This window comes from Talpa occidentalis, unplaced genomic scaffold (assembly GCF_014898055.3).
Source record: "Talpa occidentalis isolate TD23 unplaced genomic scaffold, MPIMG_talOcc4v2.1 talOcc4.5, whole genome shotgun sequence".
Classification (NCBI taxonomy): Eukaryota; Metazoa; Chordata; class Mammalia; order Eulipotyphla; family Talpidae; genus Talpa; species Talpa occidentalis.
In genome coordinates, this window is record NW_023604861.1 from 100,521,038 (window position 1) to 100,544,090 (window position 23,053).

At 39.9% G+C, this 23,053-nt stretch overlaps 1 protein-coding gene across 7 annotated transcripts in view; it reads right to left on the reverse strand.

The window, feature by feature from the left end:
* The window catches only part of REV1 (REV1 DNA directed polymerase), an 86,614-nt gene extending 63,762 nt beyond the window's left edge, over positions 1-22,852 (reverse strand). Inside the window, exons 1-4 of one of the 7 annotated variants that reach the window (XM_054701905.1) lie at positions 22,746-22,827; positions 17,806-17,888; positions 3,620-3,683; positions 2,214-2,340 (exon numbers count right to left, since the gene is read on the reverse strand). In XM_054701905.1, coding sequence (XP_054557880.1) covers positions 2,214-2,340; positions 3,620-3,673 — 181 coding nt within the window. In that variant the 5' untranslated portion in view covers positions 3,674-3,683; positions 17,806-17,888; positions 22,746-22,827. Of the gene's footprint in view, positions 1-2,213; positions 2,341-3,619; positions 3,684-11,180; positions 11,600-12,953; positions 13,577-13,933; positions 14,287-17,805; positions 18,078-22,745 lie in introns of those variants that run through there. The other 6 variants (XM_037527956.1, XM_054701904.1, XM_037527959.2 and 3 more) reach the window with 6 other exon arrangements.
* Between the last annotated feature and the right edge of the window lie 201 nt (positions 22,853-23,053).

Genomic DNA, 23,053 nt, shown 5'->3' on the forward strand with positions numbered 1-23,053 from the left:
ACCGGTGCCGCAGAGGCCGCGGGCAGCTTCGCAACCCAGCGCTCAACCGCTGCGCCACCAGGGAGGCCCCCTCCCGCGCTTCTGATTGTACCCAGTGCATGTATAAACAAAACAAACAAACAATAATAAAAAAATAAAAAGATGCCTCTATTAAAAAAAAAAAAAATCTACAACGAAACAGCATTTCCTACTTCTTTTACCACATCCAACAGGTTGCTGATTCTGTTTTATCTATAAAGCTGTGAAAGCCGCTAAAACTGAAAAATCTTTTACAAAACAGTATCTCCAGAATTTACATGTCCTTTTGAAATTCAACATAATAAAATTTGACTTACAGATTTATAATGTAATCCTAGCAAGAGTAAAATTTACAGGAATAATAATGGGTCCAAAGAGAAAATATTTTATGGCCACACAAAATTAATGACCAAAGTAGTATTAGAATTTTCTCCTTCACTCACTGAATTTCTTATTCTTCCTTTTATGTGAATAAGGGTGCCCTTGTAAACTGAGGACGTCCAGTAACTAGCCAATATAACACAATGTTTATATCTTTTTATTAACATTTTTAATCATTCATAATACATCTCAGAAAAGTTTATGGAGCTTGAATGCTCCACGATATCTAAATAGAACAGTAGCAAGCTTTCTGCATGTGAACTTCCCAAAGCTGTACCAGCACTCATTTTGAGATAACAGAGACTAAATTCATTGTCAGTGAGGTCTGACAAAACTCACCCAGGCCAGTATGTCAGTTAATACTACTTATTTTTTTTTAAAGATTTATTTTTATTTCTGCATAGAAGAAGTGGGGTGTAGGCCAGAGGTGTTGGGGTGGGGGTGAGAGGATTCACCAGAGACAGAGTGGGAAGAAGAACAGGTGGATCTACTGAAATAACCACTGAGGGGAGCAGTGGGCAAGTCAGGAGAGGTCTGCTGCACCATGTGGGTTAGGTCCCTGGTCAGGGATGGAACTTATGCTACAGTGGCTGGCGATAGATTGACAGCAAGGAGACTTTAACCTCTGGGCCACCAGGGAGTCCCAGTAATACTTAACTTTAACGCAACAAATATTTCCTGAGTGGCTATGCACAGTTACTGTGGAGGCACCTAGGATACAGTAATAGTAAATTAACAACTATAATAAAATGTAATGAATGCTAAGATGAGGATATACAAAAAGAGTCACAGCCCTACAGGAGGATAAGATTTCAGTTATACCAACAGGAAGACAATCAGAAAATCAAGGGGAAGTAGCATGTAAACAGAGACCATAAATATAAAGCAGTTGTTAGTTAGGTGAGAAATGGAAAAGGAAAATTATAACACACTGACACAAGTATTTGGTCATTAACTTTAAAAAATACACTAAAATGATCTTAAGAGGGAGAAGAATCCACAAGAAAATGAAGGAAAAACTTTAGCAGGAAAATCTGATAGCTAATAGACAAGTGGTAACTAACTGAAAATCAGAGAAAGTTGGCTATGGAATCCCAGAAGAGATACTGAGCATCTCCATAATTTGCTATTAGATGGGTCATAGAAAAGGAAGCTTATATCTGAAATCCTGTGCAACAGGCAAATTACAAATCCAGATTGCCTCTCCTACTCATAAAGAAGACTATTCTACTCCTGCTTGATACTTGACTCAGTGACAACAGAGCAGAAGGGGGAAGAGAGATACATGGAATGAAAAATAAAGGATAGGCCAATTAAATCAAATTATACTTCCTAAACTCTTGAGAATTCTGGTCTTTTCCTTCCCTCTGTGTATTCAAAACCCTGACAGCTAGGTTTATTCCCTTCTCTAGGTAAGATTCTGGGAAATCTGACACACATACCAGCAGGCCAAAAGGATCCTGAGCTTACAGCTGGAGATTCACCAATGAACTGGTGTTACCAAATTCCTGTGTCAAAGTTCAGAGTTTATAAATTCCATACATGTGATGGGCACGCCAATCAGCTATTTAAGCAAGATAACTACTCTTTCATTTTAAACCTCATTTGTGTTTTAAAACTGTACTTAGGAAAAAATTAAAATAAAAGCCAACTGTAGGTAGAGGCAGAATGGAAAGCAAAAGTACCAGGAGTATCTAAGTAGGTTTATGTTTAGCAATTCTATACATAATTAAAAATAGAAATCAAAACTCTCAAAATTCTAATACAAAAGCCCATGTTAAAATGGGGTACCTAAAAAGTTAAAAGTACTCAACCTGTATATCCATTAACATAGATGGCAACGCCACTAAAAATCGTAGATGAAGTTCCATCCTTCTGCATAGTAGCATCTGATTGAAACTGTTCCTCCAATTTCCGGACCTTGGCAGCCATATACCCACCCTACAATTAAAGAAAAGGTAAACTAATCAAAAAAGTTATATTTCTTCCACTCATTCTAAAGAAACTTATTAAAAATAAGTTGATCTACCTAGAGACTAAGGTATAATGATGATATAAGGTAAAATGATAAGCATAAACTATATGGAAGGCAGTAAAACAGGTAGATCAAGGGAGATTTTTCCCTCTGTAAATTTATTTTATAATAATTTTGTCACATTCTTGTATGTTACTTAAAAGAAGGCAAAGTTAAGTCAACAATTAAGTTTAATTCCACAAAATACTGTTCTCATCTACAAAATCAAGCCAGTGTAACACCAAAGTTAAAGCCAATTAAAATTTGACAAGTGGTCAATAAATATACTTTAGGCTGAGTTCCATTATTTTCCATTGCTAGCAAGCTTAAAATAACTTCAAACAAAATCAAGCAGTTCAAAAAACCAATACGGTCCCCGATATATGTAGATAATAAAAAAGGACCTAAATTCTGAATTTAATCAATGTAGCTGACAGTAGTACTAATTGGATATTATCAACCTTAAAAAAAGTAAAACATTTTTTGCCAGAGAGCTTTGCAAATCTTTGAATCCAAACGTTTCCTGAAATAATCAAATAATCAATCTAAATTATTAGGTTTTTAAATTATAGCTATAGGTGTCTAGAAGTGGTACATATTTCTTCCAAAATCAAAATGTCTTCACTGGTTTTGATTATTCAAATATTATATGGACACTGATCAAAGTGGCTTTTTCCCCAGGAAATATAAACAAAATAAAAATTAACTCTGATCCCATTTATTTTTAACATTTTGAGAACTTATTATCATCAAAGATTATTTCTATGTGTGAAAGCATAGAGATTTTACAAAACAGGATCCCACATGATATTTCTTTATCATCTACCTTTTTAGGCAAGGCCATTTTACCAAGCTAAGAAATAAAACTAAGTAATACATGCAGTGTTCAACTATTTTGGGACAATTTATTTGACCAATCATCTGTTACTGGGTTTCTGTGTTCTCCAGTTTTTCAGTATTATTAGCAATGCTGCAATAAAATTATATAGAATAATTTTGTGCACTAGAATATATCCTTAGAATAAAATTTCTGAGGGAAAGGCTTAGGGGTTCAATTGAAACTTCCAATACACTGTGAAATCTCACAGTTGGTATTTAAAGTGACTGACAATTTAAAACATGCCTTAAGCAATATTATAAACTACAAGAAGAATGAGAAATACCTAGACAGTTCAATATAATTATTTTTATTCTTTTAAAACACACCCATTTTTCCCAGCCATCATTTTCAGCTCGCTTCCTCCATCCACCTCGTCTCATGGTGGAGCTTCTGTATTAGGAAAAAAAGAAATATGTCAATTTTATAATATAATGTACTACTATGGATATTTTATTTCAATATCAAAGATGAGAAAATAAAATATTCAAATGTTCAAGTGATGAAAGTTAAAAACATACTGAGAAAACCTTTCCCCAAAGTTTATCATCTCCTGTTTAAAAAATGAAATTTGTTCCTATAAATCCCTCCTAAAGGCATTAAACTTTAGTTATAATTTAAACCTAACAAGAAAAAATTTTATGCAGTCTTGAGCACTGATACTAACATGCACTTCGTAAATAAATCACAATATCTAACATGGTTGAACTTATTTGTTAACATTTACTACCATTAACACAACCTAAGAAAATATCTTGATTCATGAATTGCCCTACTACTCTTAAATTCTATCATATACTGGATATTGAAGAATGCTCTCATAATGTAATTCATCTATTATGCAAAAAGCAAAAAAGAAATCATTAAAAAAATACAAGTAGGGGACATGATGCAGAAAGTATCATTGATAATAGTAAATCTGGCATTCTTCTTATGGCAACACTTGACCAATTATAATATAAAGCCACCAAAATGACCAAATGATGGTTTGTTTCAAATATTAACTGTTTTAGAGGCTAGAAAGTGTACACTGACTCATAAGTTAGAACAAGCACTAAATGCAACTCCTTATAGAGTAATAGTCTTTTAACTCAAAAGGCAACATTTTGGGATATGACTGCACAGCCCTGTACAAAATTAACATGATTTCAATTTGGGTCTTTTTCTCCTACTAACTATACAGGTTAATGTCAAATGGCCATAATATATCACCAGAAGCATTACACATTATCCAAGTTTTGATAGAAGGATCTTTGTTTTAATTGAATAATATCTTAAAATATGATAATTAATCCACACACATCAGCAGATACTTTCTTTCAAATATTTCTACTTTTGGCATAATGTGGGATTTATAGCTTCTCCTTGTTGATATTTACATTATGTATTTTTACTATTTAGTCTTAAAAGGTACTTAAACAATATACACAGATATTCTGAAGGAGTTAAATCCAATAGAGACACAGGGGGTTTGTGTAGAGAACAGAGATCAGGAGGCAAAGTGATTAACCCTAATTAGGTGCTATGGAGAAGAGTTCTTTTTTTTTTTAAGTTTGACAAAGATAGGCACATAACTACCCAAAATGTTCATCGTGAGACCCAGAAATGCCATATTTGCTGTTAAATATTTCTTATATTTTTAAAAAAACTCACTTTATCCTGTCTCTCACAGGTGTCTAAGAAATATATTAGCACACAGTTCTTGACCTTCATATAAACTTTGCATTCACACATCTGCTTACAACTAAAGAATTTAGGAATTCTGGTTATTTATACACTAAGAATGAATACTCAAAAATTAAATGCAACTATCAATCTGCTAAATGAAAGTGGAATAATAAATTTTAAGACTTTGTTTACCAAGTCATTTATTTAACAGCTTTATTTAAGGTATATGGGTACCTAATGCAAAAGGTCAATATGAGAATTCTTATCAATGGCTTAATGAGGTTATTAGACAAATATAAGAAAGTTGTAATAAAAAACAAAACAAAAAAACAGTTATTAAAGGCTCTTCCCCAACTTCAAAGTAGTAAAGTTATCCCAGACAAATGATGAAAGCTTTGAAAAGTAATAGGAGTTGTAAGGGAGGCTAAATTATAAGACTGCTCTCAGACCTCAGAGTACACAAAAAGAAAAAAAAAAACCACTTATCTTTTTCTCTCTGAGGCTTGTATTTAAAGCTGTGTAAAGCAACAATCTTGACCTGAGCCCCTGGGCCAGATAGAAACTAAAAGCAATTTAAAAAAAAAAAAAATTGGCCTCCCAAAGGTGGAGCACCTTAAAAAAACCGAATCCTGGCCCTGGATTCCTGTTAAAGCCTTTTCTAATTGGTTTGGCTAGATCAATGAACTCATTCAGTCCTACAGCTGTTAGTAGAATATGCCTACTTCTTTTGATCTTTGGCCCTTGTTTCTTATATTATTTAGTCTCATTTGTATCCAAAAGGTTGTAGAATTTAAAGAAGTCTAGGAGAATGGCTTAGAGGATAGTGATCTTTGCTCACTTACATGAGTTACATAGTTACTCATACTTCTTGTGGTGGGGTCTTGTTTGTTTAAACTCTTGGTGTCAAATGTTCAACAACTGCACATAAATGATGCTATTACAGGGCTTTCAACCTGTCTCTCTCTTTTTTTTTAATAGAGGCATGTTTTATTTATTTATTTGTTTGTTTTGTTTATACAAGCACTGGGTACAGTCAGAAGCGCGGGAGGGTGAGAGAATTCACCAGAGCCAGAGCGGGGAGCAGAGCAGGCAGAAGGACCGAAGTACACTGCTGAGGGGAGCAGCCAGCGGCAGAAGAGGTCTGCGCGCCATGTGGGACCCTCCTCCGGTGGCTGGGGAGCAGCCCGGGATTGAACTGGCACCGCAGAGGCCACGGGCAGCTTCGCAACCCAGCGCTCAACCACTGCGCCACCGGGGAGGCCCTCAACCTGTCTCAAACCAAGAGCCCTAAGTCTCTCTCTCTCAGAATGAGACAGCTGTAGGCAGCGACTACAGTCATGTTCAGCAGGAAGTAGCAACAGAAGATTGAGACCACTGTCCCTTTACCCTATTAAGTATAATAATAAAAAGGATGAAAGATCTCTCAGGGCAAATGAAGCAGAAGGGGTTTCAGGACAGAGGGAAAGGACTCCAGACAGAACTTTGCGGTTCCCATTCTTTTCATCAGGCTCAATGTGAAAGGGACTAAAATTTCCGAGGGGGAAATGAGGTAAGCTACAGTCCCGCTACCACTCAAAATCCAGTAACGAGGAAAATGTCTATGCACATTTCAGAAAAAGATAACCCAAACCCTATTTGTTTAACCTCCAGTGTCTGGTCATTGGGGATAAAAAGGGATCTCACACTCCCCCCTCCCCCCAAAAGAAATGTAGTCACAGTTCTATACTCTGACATCCAGCAACATTTGACAACCTTGCTTCAAATGTTACAGAGAGGGATCTCTATAAATAGGGAAGGTTGTTTCCTGCCCCACCAAATGAAGGGTGCAGCTGAACAGGGAGAAGTTAGAGAAGACGTGGAGAAAACTTAAAAGAGGAGAAAGAAGACGGCACGTGAAGGAGGCGCACTTGTTTCTCAGCTTTGGACTTGCACCAGTGACTTGAGAGACATGAAAGGAGACACATGCAGCAGAGATATGAAGAGACATGGGTGAGAGACACAAAACAAGTGATTTTGCTCCTTTAACCCAGACTTGCCTGGCTCTTTCTGTCCCTTTCCAAGGATTCCCCACCAGAAGGTGTCTTAGACTTGTGGCAAGTTTTCAGGCCCCAGCAGTCTCGCTTTGGGCCAACCCTGTTTGGCTGGACATTCCCCCACAAGAGGATGGGTAATTCGAGTGTTTTATTGAAAACTATTACCCTTTCTTCTCTCTGTGCACACTAATCCTATTAAAGGTTGTTCACACTAAATGTGCTATGTCTTTATGCAGTGGGTGGCAGAAACCACTTTAGCATACAAGTTTGGGAGACCTAGAGTGCCCCTCAGCATGCACATTAACATGAGGACCAGATAAGATCTGGCACATCTCTGGAGGCTTGGGAAGAAATCTGTTAACTACACTTCAGCATCCCCATCCTGACACACACACATACACACACACACACACACACACACACACGAAAAAAGGAAGCGGTGTTCAAATTTCAGGAATCTAGGAGTGAAGGGAGTAAGGTATTCATAATTAAAAGGAACCCCTTCCTACTCCAAAAGAAAAAGATCATAAAAATCCTATTACTTCAGGTCTCAGGGTAGTACTTTTAGGGACAACTCTAGCTTTTCTGAGACTACCTTCTTGTGCAGTGTTATTTTCACTTTCTATTTTTGTTGCTAGCTTTATTCTATATAGTCATGGCATTGTTTTCTTGAAAGACACCAAGAACCATCCATTGTCACAGTACACAAAAGGAATGAAGGAATTAATACTGTAATTTCATCATTTCCATAATTTGACCCATGTACAGCAAACTCCTACTGGTCCATAATTCAAATATTAAGAACAAACAAGGGAATAGGAAACCAAAAAAAAATTTCATTTCATACAGTCAGACTCTACATTTAAGAAAATAATGACTAAACTTTCTAAAGCTGATTCAAGATATCAAATCACAAATTAAGAAGCCCAATGAGCTCCAAGCAGGAAAAACAGAGGTCTATACTCCTACATGTAATAGTTAAACTATGGAAAATTAAAGATAAAAAATTCTGAAAATAAAGATTCATTCAAAAAACTAAAAGGAGGGCCTCCCTGGTGGTGCAAGGGGTTAAGAGTTAGCACTATGAAGCAATCCGCAGCCACTGCAGCACAAGTTCAATCCCCAGACAAGGAGCTAACCCACGTGACACAGCAGACCTCTCCTTTCTTGCCTGCTGCTCTCCTCAGCAGTCTATTTCAGTCAATTCGCCTGTTCTGCTCCCAACTCTTGTCCCGACCCACGGGATTTGAGAGTCACGGAAGAGGGGCTGGGGATGAAATGAGAGGCTGACACACTGGATGAGAAGCTGCAAAACAGGGGGACCTTTATTTCCTCTAGCACATGCCTTATATACCCTGTGCTGCGCCTGCGCTTTGCCTGTGTCTCATGTTCAGGCTGTGTGCTTCTTTTTGGTTGGTACTTTGCCTGCATGCCTGGCTCGTGCACATATCGTGCTGTACACATGCGTTCATCCCATTGGCTGCTTTGTCCCACTGGCTGCTTGCTTAATGATATGCATTCTTACTGTGCCACAGCTCACCATGGCCCCGAGCAAACTCTGTCTCTGGTGAATCCTCTCACCCTCATCCCTCGCACCTCTGGCCTACACCCCATCACTTGTATGCATAAATAAATAAATCTTAAACTCAAAGGAGCAGCAATTAAACAGTTTCATTTTTCAACAGAAACAAGAGTCAGAAAACAACCGTGCTGAAAGAAAACAACCACTAAGCTTTGAATTCCACAGTGAGAAAAATTCATTCCAGAAAGATGAAATAGCATTTTTAGATAAGCAATAACAGGAATTAACGATGCCAGCAAACTTTCTCTAAATGCAATCCCTTAGGTGGAAAGAAAATTCTCTTACAAGATCAAAATTATAGGAAAGAGTAGGAGTAAAGGGAGCTGTTTCCAGCCTAAGTTCTACCACTAACTGGCCTTACTGGTCTCTGTAAATCTCTCTAGGTCTCAATTACTGAATTATGAGTCTCTTACTACAACTGTTAAATGATTTGGGTAGTTGGGTAGTAGAATCCCCTTGGTGCTGTGTATAAAACACACTGAAGAACTAGCTTCAGAAACTAAATATAAAAAATCAAAACTATATTCATATACTTTAGCAATGTACATCAATTACAGAAATTTGATTATGTAACAATTTTGGTGCTTTACATTTTTGCTTTATTTATGCAGACCCCTTTACTTATTCCAGAAAAGTTTTAAGGCAACTTGTTCTGTAACAGGGTGGTCCCCAGGAAAGGGGGAGGTTGCAGGTTCCCTGCCCCACCCAAGGGAAGATGGAGCTGAGCAGGGAGAGAAGCAGCTGCAGAGGAGACTAAGGAAGGAAGCAGGATGGAGCCAGAAGAGACCTGGAGGAGGCACATGGAGCCTAGAGACATGTGAAGAAACTCTAGGCTTTTGGCTCTGTTGTGTTCCCACATGTGACTTAACAAAAGGGGCTGAAAATACACAAACCCTTAAAAGGTTTATAAGCTAATCTCTCCTGTAAGTCCTTAAGTAATATTATAAAGGCCAACCAAGGTAGAGGCTGTCAATGTGGTCACATCCAACCCCCAGTGTCAACAGATCCTAACAGCTAGCCAGTCTTTTGGTCGTGGACTGGGTGACACAAACATGGGTGAGACCCGTGGGGAGGTGACAATGGCAGCTTTTATCTTGATGTTGATTTTGCTCTTTTCCCTCCAGACTTCTCTGGTTGTTTCTGATGCTTTTCTGTGGGTCCCCACTGGAAGATGCTTAGAATTGTGGTAGGCTTTGGGGCCTTGTTCTGGGCCAATCCTGCTTGGGTGGACTTTTACCCACGAGGGGATGGGTAACTTTGGGTGCTTGATTTAGAAACTAGATTCTTTGCCTTTCTTGTATTGTTTCCTAGTTGTATTAAAGTTCCTTCCCATTAAAGTCTCATGTTTTGTGTTGATGCAGCGGATGGCAGAACCTATTTAGAACAGGCAGGTTTGCGGGGTCTGGGCTGCCCCTCTCCCTGCCCTGTAACAGTTCTAACTATGTATGGACTTAAGATGGCCTATGACAATGGATTAATGGTAAAAAAAACCTAATTGCAAATCTGAGCTTTGCTAGGAGTGGCAATTTATTAGCCCTGTCACTGATGGATGGCATCAACTGTGTAACTTTCTTTGGTCAGTGGATGCTAGGTAGGTCAGTATATAGTTATATAGATATTTAATACAGATAACTATGGCTTCTAAAAAATAAGTCAGAATCCACGTTTAAAAGACACAACACAAAGGACTTAAAACTCAAAGTTAACGAAATATTACCATAAATAAAGCATAGTATACCAGGCACTACAGACACAAATAAGCATTTATATAAGAGCAAAAATTTTACAACCTACATAGAAACAAGCACCATTCCAGGAAAACACTAGCTCTACAAACTTGAGGGAAAGATTTTGAGTAGGAAGAGGTGGGCAAGGGAGGAGGTGGGTTGTAATGAAGAAAACCCTAGCACATAAAAGCAAAGTACTAGAATGCTGATACCTGAAACCCAAAAACACAATGCTGGCAAAAAGAAGAAACAGAACCACCTGGCATGCAGCAAAGCAATCTCACATTCTAGAAGGTAAGCTTGAAAAAGGGAAGATTCAGGTTGACAGGAATCACAGCATAAAATACTGCATAAATTCACTCATTTCAGAGATCCACACCCATCTCCTTTCTGATGCTCAAAACATTACAGAATGAAAACATGAAAGATATGCTATATACAAAATTACCATTAATCTTGCAGAGGGTAGGAAACCAATACATTTTTCTTGAATTAAAAAATGAACATATATGTAAGAAAGCATGGCAGTAACAGTAATATGTCCTAATATTAATATTGGAAACTGTACTTGCATATTTAAATTTTACACACTTTTTAATTCTCCTATTTTAAAACACCAAACACTTAACAACTAAATTCTGTGCTGCTTAGTGGACAGTAATATTTAACAGATATTCCCTCTCCAAAAGTGGAACAGAACAAGATTAGCAAAAGATACACAATTTTTATGCTAACAAGAACCACACCACAGATGGATTAACTGCAAATAATTTAGATGGTTCTAAAGACTACAGTGTTTCTTCTGCAGTGTGAAATCAGGAAGATAATATAAAACCCTATTTTAGGTAACTGGTATGTCAAGAAGTAACAAAGGCTTAACTTTTTGCTAATAAGTAAAGATCTTCCAAAAAACAGGCTCTGCCAAATGCCTTTGAAGCCATATCCACAGGGTAAATCATTCCACTCTAAACAACTGCTTCTTCAAACAGGACTTCTCCTAGAATGGAGGAGAGCATTAACTTAGGATAGCAGAGTATGACAGAAATATCAGTCCAAACAAATTTCTAAATTATAGTGTGTCTCCTTAACACTGCCCACTAAGAAGAGAATGCCCTTTATTGAGAACACCACTGAGCCTCACATTTCATTATTTATAAAACTGGTTAGCAGTGAGTGGAATCCTCATGGAGCCAGGAAGTGGACATGAGTGGATGCGGGGGAAACTGGGGGTAAAAATTACAAGGAAGTAAGACCACTTCAATTTTAGCAGCTCTAATTTTATGTCTTAGACTAGTTAGAGGCTGCATAAGATTGTTTTTGAAGGAAAAACTCAAATTGAAAAGGACTAAAACTAATGAACTAAAAACTAACTCTAGGCTTTTGGCTCAGTTGTGTTCCCACATGCGACTTAACAAAAGGGGCTGAAAATACACAAACCCTTAAAAGGTTTATAAGCTAATCTCTCCTGTAAGTCCTTAAGTAATATTATAAAAGCCAACCAACGTAGAGGCTGTCAATGTGGTCACATCCAACCCCCAGTGTCAACAGATCCTAACAGCTAGCCAGGTGGTGCAAGTTTAAGGCAAATGGGAAGCAGCTGTATCTACAGTGAATCCAAGGACTCAGAATGCCTACAATGCAATAGATTTCCTGACTCTCCCATTTTCTTAACAGGGATGTTTACACTATGAAGAATGCCAATAAAAATTAGCTTAATAAAAAATATATCAGAATTACATATGCATACTTTCATTTCATTTCATTTTCTGCTAAGCATATTTTTTTGTTTTTGTTTTTTTAAACATAGTAAATCTTTTAAAAGATCTTTTAAAAGATTTTTTTTATTTATTTATACAAGCACTGGGTACAGTCAGAAGCGCGGGAGGGTGAGAGAATTCACCAGAGCCAGAGCGGGGAGCAGAGCAGGCAGAAGGACCCAAGTAACACTGCTGAGGGGAGCAGCGGGCGGCAGGAGAGGTCTGCGTGCCATGTGGGACCCTCCTCCGGTGGCCGGGGAGCAGCCAGGGATTGAACCGCCACTGCAGAGGCTGCGGGCAGCTTCGCAACCCAGCGCTCAACCGCTGCGCCACTGGGGAGGCCCTGCTAAGCATATATTATCTGGACTTACAATGCACATTTTAAAAGACTGGTCAAATCACATTAAAAAGAACTTCATTTGCCTGGTTCACATTGATTACTGCTGGATTTTAATATCCATCCTTGGAATGATGTTAACCATCAGGAGCAATCATTTTCATCAGAAGTGGTATTTCATATACTTCCTAAAGCATTATTAACATTGTAAGTTCCCACACAGTTCATCAAACACCAGCAAAATTCCCACTACAAGTCCAGTAAATATCCAAATACATATTCATTAGTGTCAATCTACTGGTTATATAGCTGAAGCTTCAAAGTATATTGACTATTAAGTACTGAAACTGAAGGAGAGGATTTATTGATTACTCTAGTCCTAAGTACATGTAGGGTTTATCTCACCTTCACTTAACAGTGATTTAAGAAATAGTTGCTGAATAAAATGGAAAATACAATGGATAAATAAATGCACAAATACATCAGTACAACTCAGGAACATGATACATGCAAAAAAAGCAGACAACCAGTAGGCAAGGGCAAAATAAAACAAGTTTACCTTTGACTCTCTCCCATATGGCTACTCAACACCTCTTCCTCTTCTTCCGGTAAAGTAAACTTTCTTTAACTCTGCTGTCAATTCTCTGATTAGTACTAACTAACAATTAAGGAACTAGTTAATAACTGGCTCAAGGTATGATCCACCCAGGAACATGTGTATTTGAACTTCTCCATGATCACTTAATGGGAAAAAGCACAGTCTTTCAACAAATAATGGAGGGGATGGGATTGAAAGTTGGACTCTAACAGAAAATACAAAAATTAACTCAAAAAAGACCTGAAAATAGACCTGAAACTGTAAAACTTTTGGAAGAAAACATGGGGGAAAGCTTAGACCTTACAAAGATCTCTTGGACAGGACATCAAAAGTACAGGCAACTAAAGATACAACAGACAAGATAATCCAAATTTAAGACTGTATCAAAGGACACAATTGACTGAGTAAAAAAACTCTCAGAAAAGGAGAAAATATTTGAAACTCATCTATATGATAAAGGGTTAATCACACAAAATATACAAAGAACTTCTGTAACTAAACAAAAAACAAGTAAAATGGGCAAAGGACTTAGGCATTTCTCAAAAGAAAATATACAGAAGGGGCCTCCCCGGTGGTGCAGCGGTTGAGTGCTGGGCTGCGAGGCTGCCCGCAGCCTCTGCAGTGCCAGTTCGTTCTCCGGCCACTGGCGAGGGTCCCACAAAAATAAATAAATAAATAAATAAAAGAAAATATACAAAAGGTCAGTAAGGCCAAGAAAAGACGTTCAACATCACTAATTATTAGCAAAATGCAAACTGAAACCATATTGAGATCTATCACCTCTTATCCACTGGGATGGTGTTTAGCAACCATCCCAGGCTGGGTAGGTACACCATTGGTTCTAGTGATTTTAAAGAGAATTTTGGAGCCCGTGGTATCATTTTCACAGGTTTTAACCAGGGGAAACAAAACCAGCAGGGAGACTTGAGCCCCCCACAAACCTCTATCAGCTCTTTTCTCTGGTGTTTTCTTGTGGCCTGTTCCTCTCGTAGCCGTAATTCGTAGCATTCTGCTTCCCTAGGGCGACGCTGCCCTTTTAGCCCTTCTCTCCCAGGCACAGGTGTGCACACTTGCACATGCGCGCACTCTCACACATTCAGGAGTCCACAGTCAGGCACATGTGCCCCACTCCCCCGCACTTTCTAAAGTTAACAAGATCAAGGCCGCAGGTGATACTACAGAGGTCAATGATGTAAAAAGCCTGATCAACTTCACTTACCCTACAGATGGCTACTATAAAAAAAATAACAAGTGTTCACAAGGATGTGAAGAAGCAAAACTCCTGTGTACTACTGAGGGTAATGCAAAATGGTGCAATCACTATGAAAAACAATACAGTGATTCCTCAATATCAAAAATTAAATTACCACATGAGCCAGCAATTCCATTTCTGGGTATATATCCCAAAGAACTGCGCAAGCAAGATCTCAAAGATGTGTCTGTATATACATATTTACAGTAGTATTATTCACAATAGTCAAAGATGAAAGCAACCTAAGCATCCATGAATGGACGAACAGACAAGCAAAATGTGGTGAATAAATAAAATGGAATATTATTCTGTCTTTAAAAGAAAGCAAATTCTAACAAATGCCACAATGTGAATGAACCATGAGGACATTATGCTAAGTGAAATAAGTCAGTCACAGAAAGATAAATATTGTATGATTCCACTTACATGGGAAATTCATAATGACAGAAAGTGGTATGGTAGTTGCTGGGGCTGGAGGAGAGTGGAGATGGGGAGTTACTGTTTAATGGGTACAGAGTTTGTTATGAAAGGTTAAAAGAGCTCTGGAAATGGATGGTGGCAAAGGGTGGGAAAGAGTCAAATAGTTTAACAGTCACTGAACGGTACACTTAAAAATTGTTAAAATGACAAATTTCATGTTTATGTGTATTTTACCATCAAAAGTTAAAAGAGAAAGTAAATTGTTTAAAAGAAACAAAGAAAATTAAATGAATAGGGTCTGACACTGGAAACATTCCATAAACCACTGGGATCACAGAGAAGGACTAGCAAACTAGAGGGAAGGGGATAACTGGGATGTTCGGTAAATTACAAAGCTGGGCAAGAGACTGCTTTTCCAAGAAACCAGTACAGCAGTATTCAGGATTTCCTTTGTTGTGACAATGAGCCATTTGCAGAACTTATTTATGAGTGATTAAGTAAATAAAGAGCTAGCACACAGTAGCTAACAAGGTTGGACAATGCCTGCTCCAATGTGCTTTTATTTGCCCTTAAATGGTAAAAGGCTTTAATACCAGATAAAGCCATCTTGTTTTTTTTATTAATTTTTTTTAAAGAGGCATGTATTTTATTTATTTGTTTGTTTGTTTATACAAGCACTGGGTACAGTTAGAAGCGCGGGGGGGTGAGAGAATCCACCAGTGCCAGAGCGGGGAGCAGAGCAGGCAGAAGGACCGAAGTACACTGCTGAGGGGAGCAGCGGGCGGCAGGAGAGGTCTGCGCGCCATGTGGGACCCTCCGGGAAGCAGCTGGGGATCGAACCGGCGCTGCAGAGGCTGCGGGCAGCTTTGCAACCCAGCGCTCAACCGCTGCGCCACCAGGGAGGCCCCAGATAAAGCCATCTTTATGCAACATTCAGATACACTAATACAGCTGTTTGGAGAATTTGTTTTGACTCAGCTACAGAAACCATCACTGGCTAAGGCTATATAGTTCTCAGATCCCTCAAGCTATAAGGACACAACAAAGATTCTTGAATTTTATAACACAGAGAAGAGAACCTTCTTCCAGACCGATCCCATACATTGCAGTCAGGTTTTGACGTTGAAGAGACGCTCACTAAGCTATTAAAAACAAGCATCAGACACCCGATAAGAGGGCATTATGCCCCTGTAACAATTTCCAAGAAATACAACTACTGGCTCTAGTCTTTAGCATATTTGCTTTTAGGGACTGTAAACCAATCCAAGTTTACCTACTAAGAATAATGCTCTACTTCATGTATTAAAATGTCTTGTATATATACATATATAAACAAAAGGTTAAGAGATTTAGAACAATATTATTTCTAACCCTATAGAACCCTTTTTTAAAAGGTTTTTAAGCCTGTTTTTTTTTGCCTTCAGTATACTGAAACATTTTCCTATTGCCATTTTTTCCCACTGCAATGAGACAATTCCTGTTACATGAGATACTACCTTGACCAACACCAAATACAGAATTAAAAATTTTAATTCACCAAAGAAAAGTGGCTACAATACATAGCAATCTCTCTATATACAACAGATTATAAGCTTAAATATATAAACTTCATCTAGGTACATCTTTTCTTGAGACATTCTCTATATTCCTCCCAATTGCTGATTTGTGTTTATATACTGCTTTGTCATGCTGCCAGTATTCAGTCTAGCTACTGCTCCTTTTCAAAAGAGTTTTTCTGCTTGTAAGGGCAGGTCAGGACATGGAGCAGGTTTTCTGATCCCATGCAGACCAGGTAAAGGAGGAGTCAGAGCCCTCAGGGGTTTTGCAGGTCTTTTATTGGGGTTCACCAGGCATATGGCAGGCAGGGGTGCTGGGGGGCCTGGAGGCTGGCAGGCCTCCCAGCCCCAAGCAGGTCTTCACTCTGGGCTCTCCGGCGTTCTCTCAGCTTCTGTTTCTCTTGCTTCTCTCTCGGCCTCTTTTGGCTTCTCCTCGGCTTCTACTGGCATCCCCGTGATGTCGCCCTTAAAAGCACAGTCTTAGCCCAGGTGAATCTCATCTACCTATGCCCACACCCTACTCCAGGTGCCCGCCATCAGGCATGCATTCAGGACCGCAAGGATCCATCATCTATCCTGATGGCGGGAGGGCAGAAAAGCCTGACATTTTTCCTTACCCTACAGTCTACCCCCCTCAGGGTTTTCTGCCATACAATTTACATATATACAATTTTCTTAGCAAAGATAAACAATGCAGCCATGGCCCACAAAAGCAAATACATCACAATATAACAAAATACAACAGAACACAAATAAGTCCAGGCAGGGCATCAACCTAGTGGCAAAAGACAATTATTGGTACCAGCAGATGAGCCACCAAATCTGCTGCCGAAGGCACTGCTCATACGAGGAAGGGGAATCACTCAGACATCTCTGTTACATGGTCTATCCTGTTACAGCCTCTAATAGCAGCTTAGCATGAATCCTAGTGAATATAAGATCTCAGCATTTTAATTACTAGGATTTAGTCAAATCACCTAGAGACAAAAAGAGACAAATATAAGATGTGTAAGAATATTTGGATATATTAAAATTGAAACTGGACAACTGTAATGTCCCAGCTGAGGGTGGTCTTATTAAAAGGAAAGTTTCTCTCCCAAACATTTGAATCCAACAAAGAATTTTGTTACTGGTTATTACTAACAAAAATACAAAAAGATTGATTTAATAAAATCACTCATGAATACAAGATGAAGGAGGTATTTGAAAAGAATTACTAAAAAATTCCTTCCCTGTAATTACAGATTTCCATAGAAGGGAAAGGGAAAAAAACAAAGACCTTTTCAACATGTAAAAATTGTTGCCTTCTCGGACTTTGCAGCATACAGCAAAATTGACTAGCTTCCAAACACCCTCCTCCCTCAATTTTCCTGACCTGTTGAATTCTGAACCATGTAGTCCAATTATTTTTAAACATTTCCATCAGGCAGTCCCACACACATCTCAAAGCCAGCATGTCCAAAAGTAGGGACCAAGCTACAAAGGAAAACAAAACACTGTTCTGGAGATGACATGATAAAAACGTCTAAAAGAATAAAAAGCTAGTTTATCTATTTTCCCTAAGAAGTGGTAAATGAATGATTACCTGAGAAAAATTCAAGGTTGCAGTAAATCGAGGATTCCAAAGGCCATAGTAGAAGTTTAGTAACAGGAAGGGAATACACACAGCTGGAGAAGAAAGGAGATGTTGGGGGAAAGGATGTCCTGAGCAAACTCCATACTGGCTTTGTGGACTCCATCCCCACTCCATCAAGACACTGGGAACTACAAATCCCATGATCACCAAAGGGAAGGTTGCAAGGACCTGAGGGCAGAGTTAAGCAACTAGGCTCTCCGTTTGAGTATGTAACTGGCTGGGGGGGGGGGGGGGGGTGCGGTAGGGAAGAAAGTCCTCCCAGGCTGTTAGCCACTGATTCACAGGCACGCACATGGGTCTAATCATGAACACACTGTCCAATTTTCCCTCTTTTCTTTTTTTTGTTTCTGAATAAATCCATTTTGTCTTTTCAATAACTGATTGCTTTTGCCTGAGATCAACAGATATTAATAATAACTAACAAAACAGAACAATTATAACAATATACTGTAATGATGGTTAAATCAATGAGATCTCACTCTGAAAATATCTTATTATACTTAATATCTTCAGACTGAGGGCCTCCCTGGTGGCGCACGGGTTAAAGCATAGCACTGTAAAGCTATCTGTAGCCTCTGCAGCACCAGTTCAATCCCTGGCTGGCCAGGGAGCTACCCACATAGCGCAGCAGACCTCTCCTGTCTCACCCGCTGCTCCCCTCAGCAGTGTATTTCAGACTATCTGACTGTTCTGTTCCCTACTCTGTCTCTGGTGATTCCTTTCACCCTCCCCCCCTCCCCCACACACCCGCACCTCTGGCCTGTACCCCAGTTCTAGTATGCATAAATAAATAAATCTTTAAAAATATGTATTTTCAGACTGGTCAACCGCAGGTAACTGAATCCAGAGAAAGTGAAACCTTGGATGAGGGGGAACTACTTTACAGATGTTTAAAAGTAATATGACAGTGTACAAAGAAGAAATTTATTACAATGTGCACTATGTAAACACATACACACACACACACTAGGAGTAAATGCAATTCAGGTTTTGGTTTTGATTATACTACAGGTGTCCAGTTCTCTCTGTCCCTGTCTCACACATATGGCCAGGATAATGACAGATGAACTAATAAAGCAGTTGAGAAAATATACCAAGTAACATAATCTCTCCAAATCTTTCCTTTATAACTACACCTACCTTATATGGTGGCTGTGAATTCAAATGAGTGACTGCACTTGGCAAAGAAACTGGCACACAGTATTTAACAATTACATTTTGGAACAAATGTTACACAGAACAGGAGTACTTTTACTTTTTTAGTTTTAGGCCCAAAGTTTAGGATTCTATGAACCAGTTGAAGTTCACACTAAGAATATAAAAGATGTTTTCACAAACGGGCTAATATATTACTACAGACTTAATGTAGACTACATGAAAATAATTGTTACACAACTGCAATCATCACAGGCAGAGTTGTAGTTTATAAGAATAATTCAAGTTGCACTGGTTCTAAGTATTTATTATTACAAAGTAATTGTTTGGCCCCATCAATTCTTTCCCTTATTTCCATAACTACTAGAGGGGAAAAAATGGGATTAGGAAAGGAAGAACAGAAAGGAAAAAACAGGGCTTACTACAATCACTAATTAAGAACCAACTATATTTTGGGATGAAAAACCCATAATGAAAGACGGCAGATGGCAGAAACTGAACATGCTAGTGATGATAAAACATTTCTCCTTTCTCAAATACTACAAGACTCATACTTCAACTGAATCTTCAAGGATTTTCCTCTCTACAGCCTCCAGCAAGTCCTTTCATCACCACAATCATATCACCAGCTGAACTTCAAAGAGAAATCTATAAAAGCCACTCTGGTGGGTGGCTGTTGAGATAATCACTCTTAGTATCTTCCAAAGATCTAAGGAAGAAAAAAACCTGACACATTAAAACCAAATACTGGTCACCATTCTCAACAGTTACCTTAATCTATTCTAGATATCCACAAAAATGCATTTATTTTAAAAATGAGTTCCATAAACAAAACTTTGGTAGCCAAAAATATTTAGCAAAATACAAAATTCAATGCTTGCACCTTTATCTCACGCAAAAACACAAAATTCTAAGACAAGGTCTCTGCCTTCTAGTGGGGAAGAGGCCTTGCAGCAAATAAGTCTAGTGGGGGAAATTGGTGAGTGAATAGCATATATACCTATTAATAAATGGCATGGAAGAAAATAAAACAAAATGAAAGAATCCAAAGAGTCAGAGGGAGGGGCTGGCTTCAACTTTAGGGATCAGGGCATGACACTTGATCAAGACACTTGGTCAAGAAACAGCAAAAGGATCATGGAACCCAGGCAAGATGATTAAGAAAAACACCAAAGAGGTGATGTTAAAATTGCAGCTGCCAAATTTTGTAATGTCCTGATGGGATTCTAGAGTTCTGATTCAATTTTAAGAGTAACAAGAAGCTTTTAGAGAATTTTGAGCAAGAGAATGACCCACTGGTTTATGTTTTTAAAGAGACCACTGCTAAGTGAGGAATCAGGAAGGGAGTAAGAGAAATAGGCACACAAAAGAAGGTACTATTTCAACAGTCTCAGCAATAGATTCTGGAACTTATTAGTGTTCTTGTACTGTTTATAATTAGATTAGATACTTACAAGATCATGTACCTGATTGTCTCTAAAGATATTCCACTTCCCATCATGCCACACTCATGACTTAGCTTTGTAAACAAGATACTTTTTTTTAATATCCATGTAGTAGTCGTTTCAGTTGGTGCTATTATAGGACGAAAAAGTTTAAAAACTAGGTCTCTCACATGTATATTCTGTTCAATATAACCTATGATTTCTAATATGCCCATTTACCCCTCATGCATTCTTGAGAAGAGTTTTAAAGCTCTTTTATTTAGGGCTCATTCATTTATTTGGAAACAAAAAGGTACCTACCACCTTTTCAAATTAGTTTTTCCTCACATGCTTTATCTTCAGCACATTCAGGTTCATTCTACACTGTGAATTGTAATAAACAGGTATACCAATGGGAGCAACACTGTATACCAAGGACTCAATAGATGCCTTACATTTAAGAACTCCTTTAACCCTCAGTTACCCTAGACAGGAAAAGAATTTTTCATTCTACAAATGAAAAAAAAAAAAAATCTAGAGATACTATAACTTGAATTATCCAAGGTCACATAGTTAAAAATAGGCAGAGCCAGAATTTCAATCTACATCTAATTCCAAAGTTTTTGTCTTTCAACAATCAAGAAGGGACTATCAAATATAGATTACATGTAATCTTTCTCACCCTGTATTCTTTATTCTTATTGCTGCTAGGAAAAAGTGTCTTTCTTTACACAGAATCTGAGTTTTGAACTTGGGAGGGGGAGAAATGCAGTGGTCTTAAACACCTCATTTTCAAAAATTATTTTCTACCTGAGAATTCATAGAAATTAATCTGAAAAGTCCCATTCCCACCTTTTAGAAAAAAGTTTTAAGTATATATTGTTTGCAATAAAGTTCTATGACAAAAACAGAAGTTTGGCACAGCTCCGCCCTCCAGCAGCCTCGTAGGTAGTCAGAGAGATGGACAGATAAATCAACAAAGCACAAGAAAAAAGACAACTGAAGAACAGAAAGGAGATCTTTGTAGACCTGAGGAAGACACTTGGAAGAAGAGAGACTTTCTGTGAGTTTTTAAGAATCCAGCATAAGGAGCATAGAAAGAGGAGGAAGGACTTAATAGCCGCATTTGCAGTGGTAAGACACGGTTATGTGCGAAAGCACAGCTCGGAAGTTTAAACAGCAAATACAGTTATCCCCTTAGCGCTACTAAAGACAGTATCCCCCCCCTTAGGGCTACTCCACTGGAAGAAATAAGATTATTGTACCTATCCCATCTAAAGAGGAAATAGCTAATTCTCGAAGAATAAAGGGGCGAGGTCAGGGACAACGGATCGACACACAAAATTAAGAATTGCCACGTAAAGTCCTTAATTAAGAATTTGTTACAAGCCCTTTTATGGTATGTGCTGGCCTATCTTATTTTCACCGATATGATACAGTTTCTACTCTGTACATATCTGAAAAGGCATGAAAAACATAACGAATGACACTTTTTTTTTTTTTTTTCCAAACAAGGGGGGAGCCCATTAAGGAGGGATATACTAAGGTTCTTTCTTCACAAACTGGGTTTAGGTCCTAAGAGCGGTGCAATAAATAATACGGGAATAGACTCTCTCCGTCTCCAATGCGGCTGAATCATGTTGTCGGTGAGTGGAAGTGTGAAAGAGATACTTGTGGAGACATCTGGAGACAGGGGAGCAGCATATTAAGGCAACAGACAAATGGACAAGGAAAAACAAGTGAGTGAAAACTGCCTTCGAGTAGCTCTATTCTGGGCTCCAGCGAGGGGATGGGGGATGGCTGTTAGGGTTAAGGGGGTGATAGGGTGGCGGGAGGTCGGGCGGCCAACCCGAGCGCTCGCCCCCAGCCAACCTTCCGCCCCGCTCGAGGAGCCCGCGACCGAACGCGCGCCTGAATGAATGGCGCGGAGCTGAGCGGCCCAGGCGCCGGCGCAGGAGGGAGTTCGCGGCGCGGGGCGAGCGGGGCCGGGGGAGGCGGCCGCCGGTGGACAAGAGAAGCGCGGAGGGAAGGGCCGCAGGCGCGAGTCGTCGGCGCGGCGCCTCTGCGGGCCGGCCGCGCCATGGCGGAGGGGGAAGGGGAGGTCACGCGTTACATAACCCGGCAGCTGCCGCGCTCGGGGCGCCGCGGGCCTAGGACCGCCCGCTGCGCCCGGCCGTCGCGCCCTCCCGCGCCCCGCCCCGCCCCGGCCGCCCGCACTCGGACGCCGCCGGGCGCGACTACGGCGCCTCAGGGCGACGCGTGTCAGGTCCGCCCCTCCCCCACCCCGCCGCCGGCCCGGAGGTCGCTCACCTTCCGCGTTGCCCCACACCACCATGCCCGGGCACCGTCGCCGCCTCCGGCCTCGCGGGCCCCGCCGCCGCACAGTGCCCTCGCCCGGGGCTGGCGAGCAGGGCTGGTGGAAAGAGTGACAACGGCACCCGCGCCTCGCTGCGGTCCACGCTCGCCCCACGCTCGCGGTAGCCGGCTCTGCGCGCGCTCCGCGGCAGCTGCCGCCCCTCCCCCTCCGGCGGGCGCACGCGCCGCAACTCCGCCCCGACCCACCCCCCCGCCGGCGGCCTGCGCGCTCCCTGGCTCCTCCCCCGGCCCTCCCGCCGGCG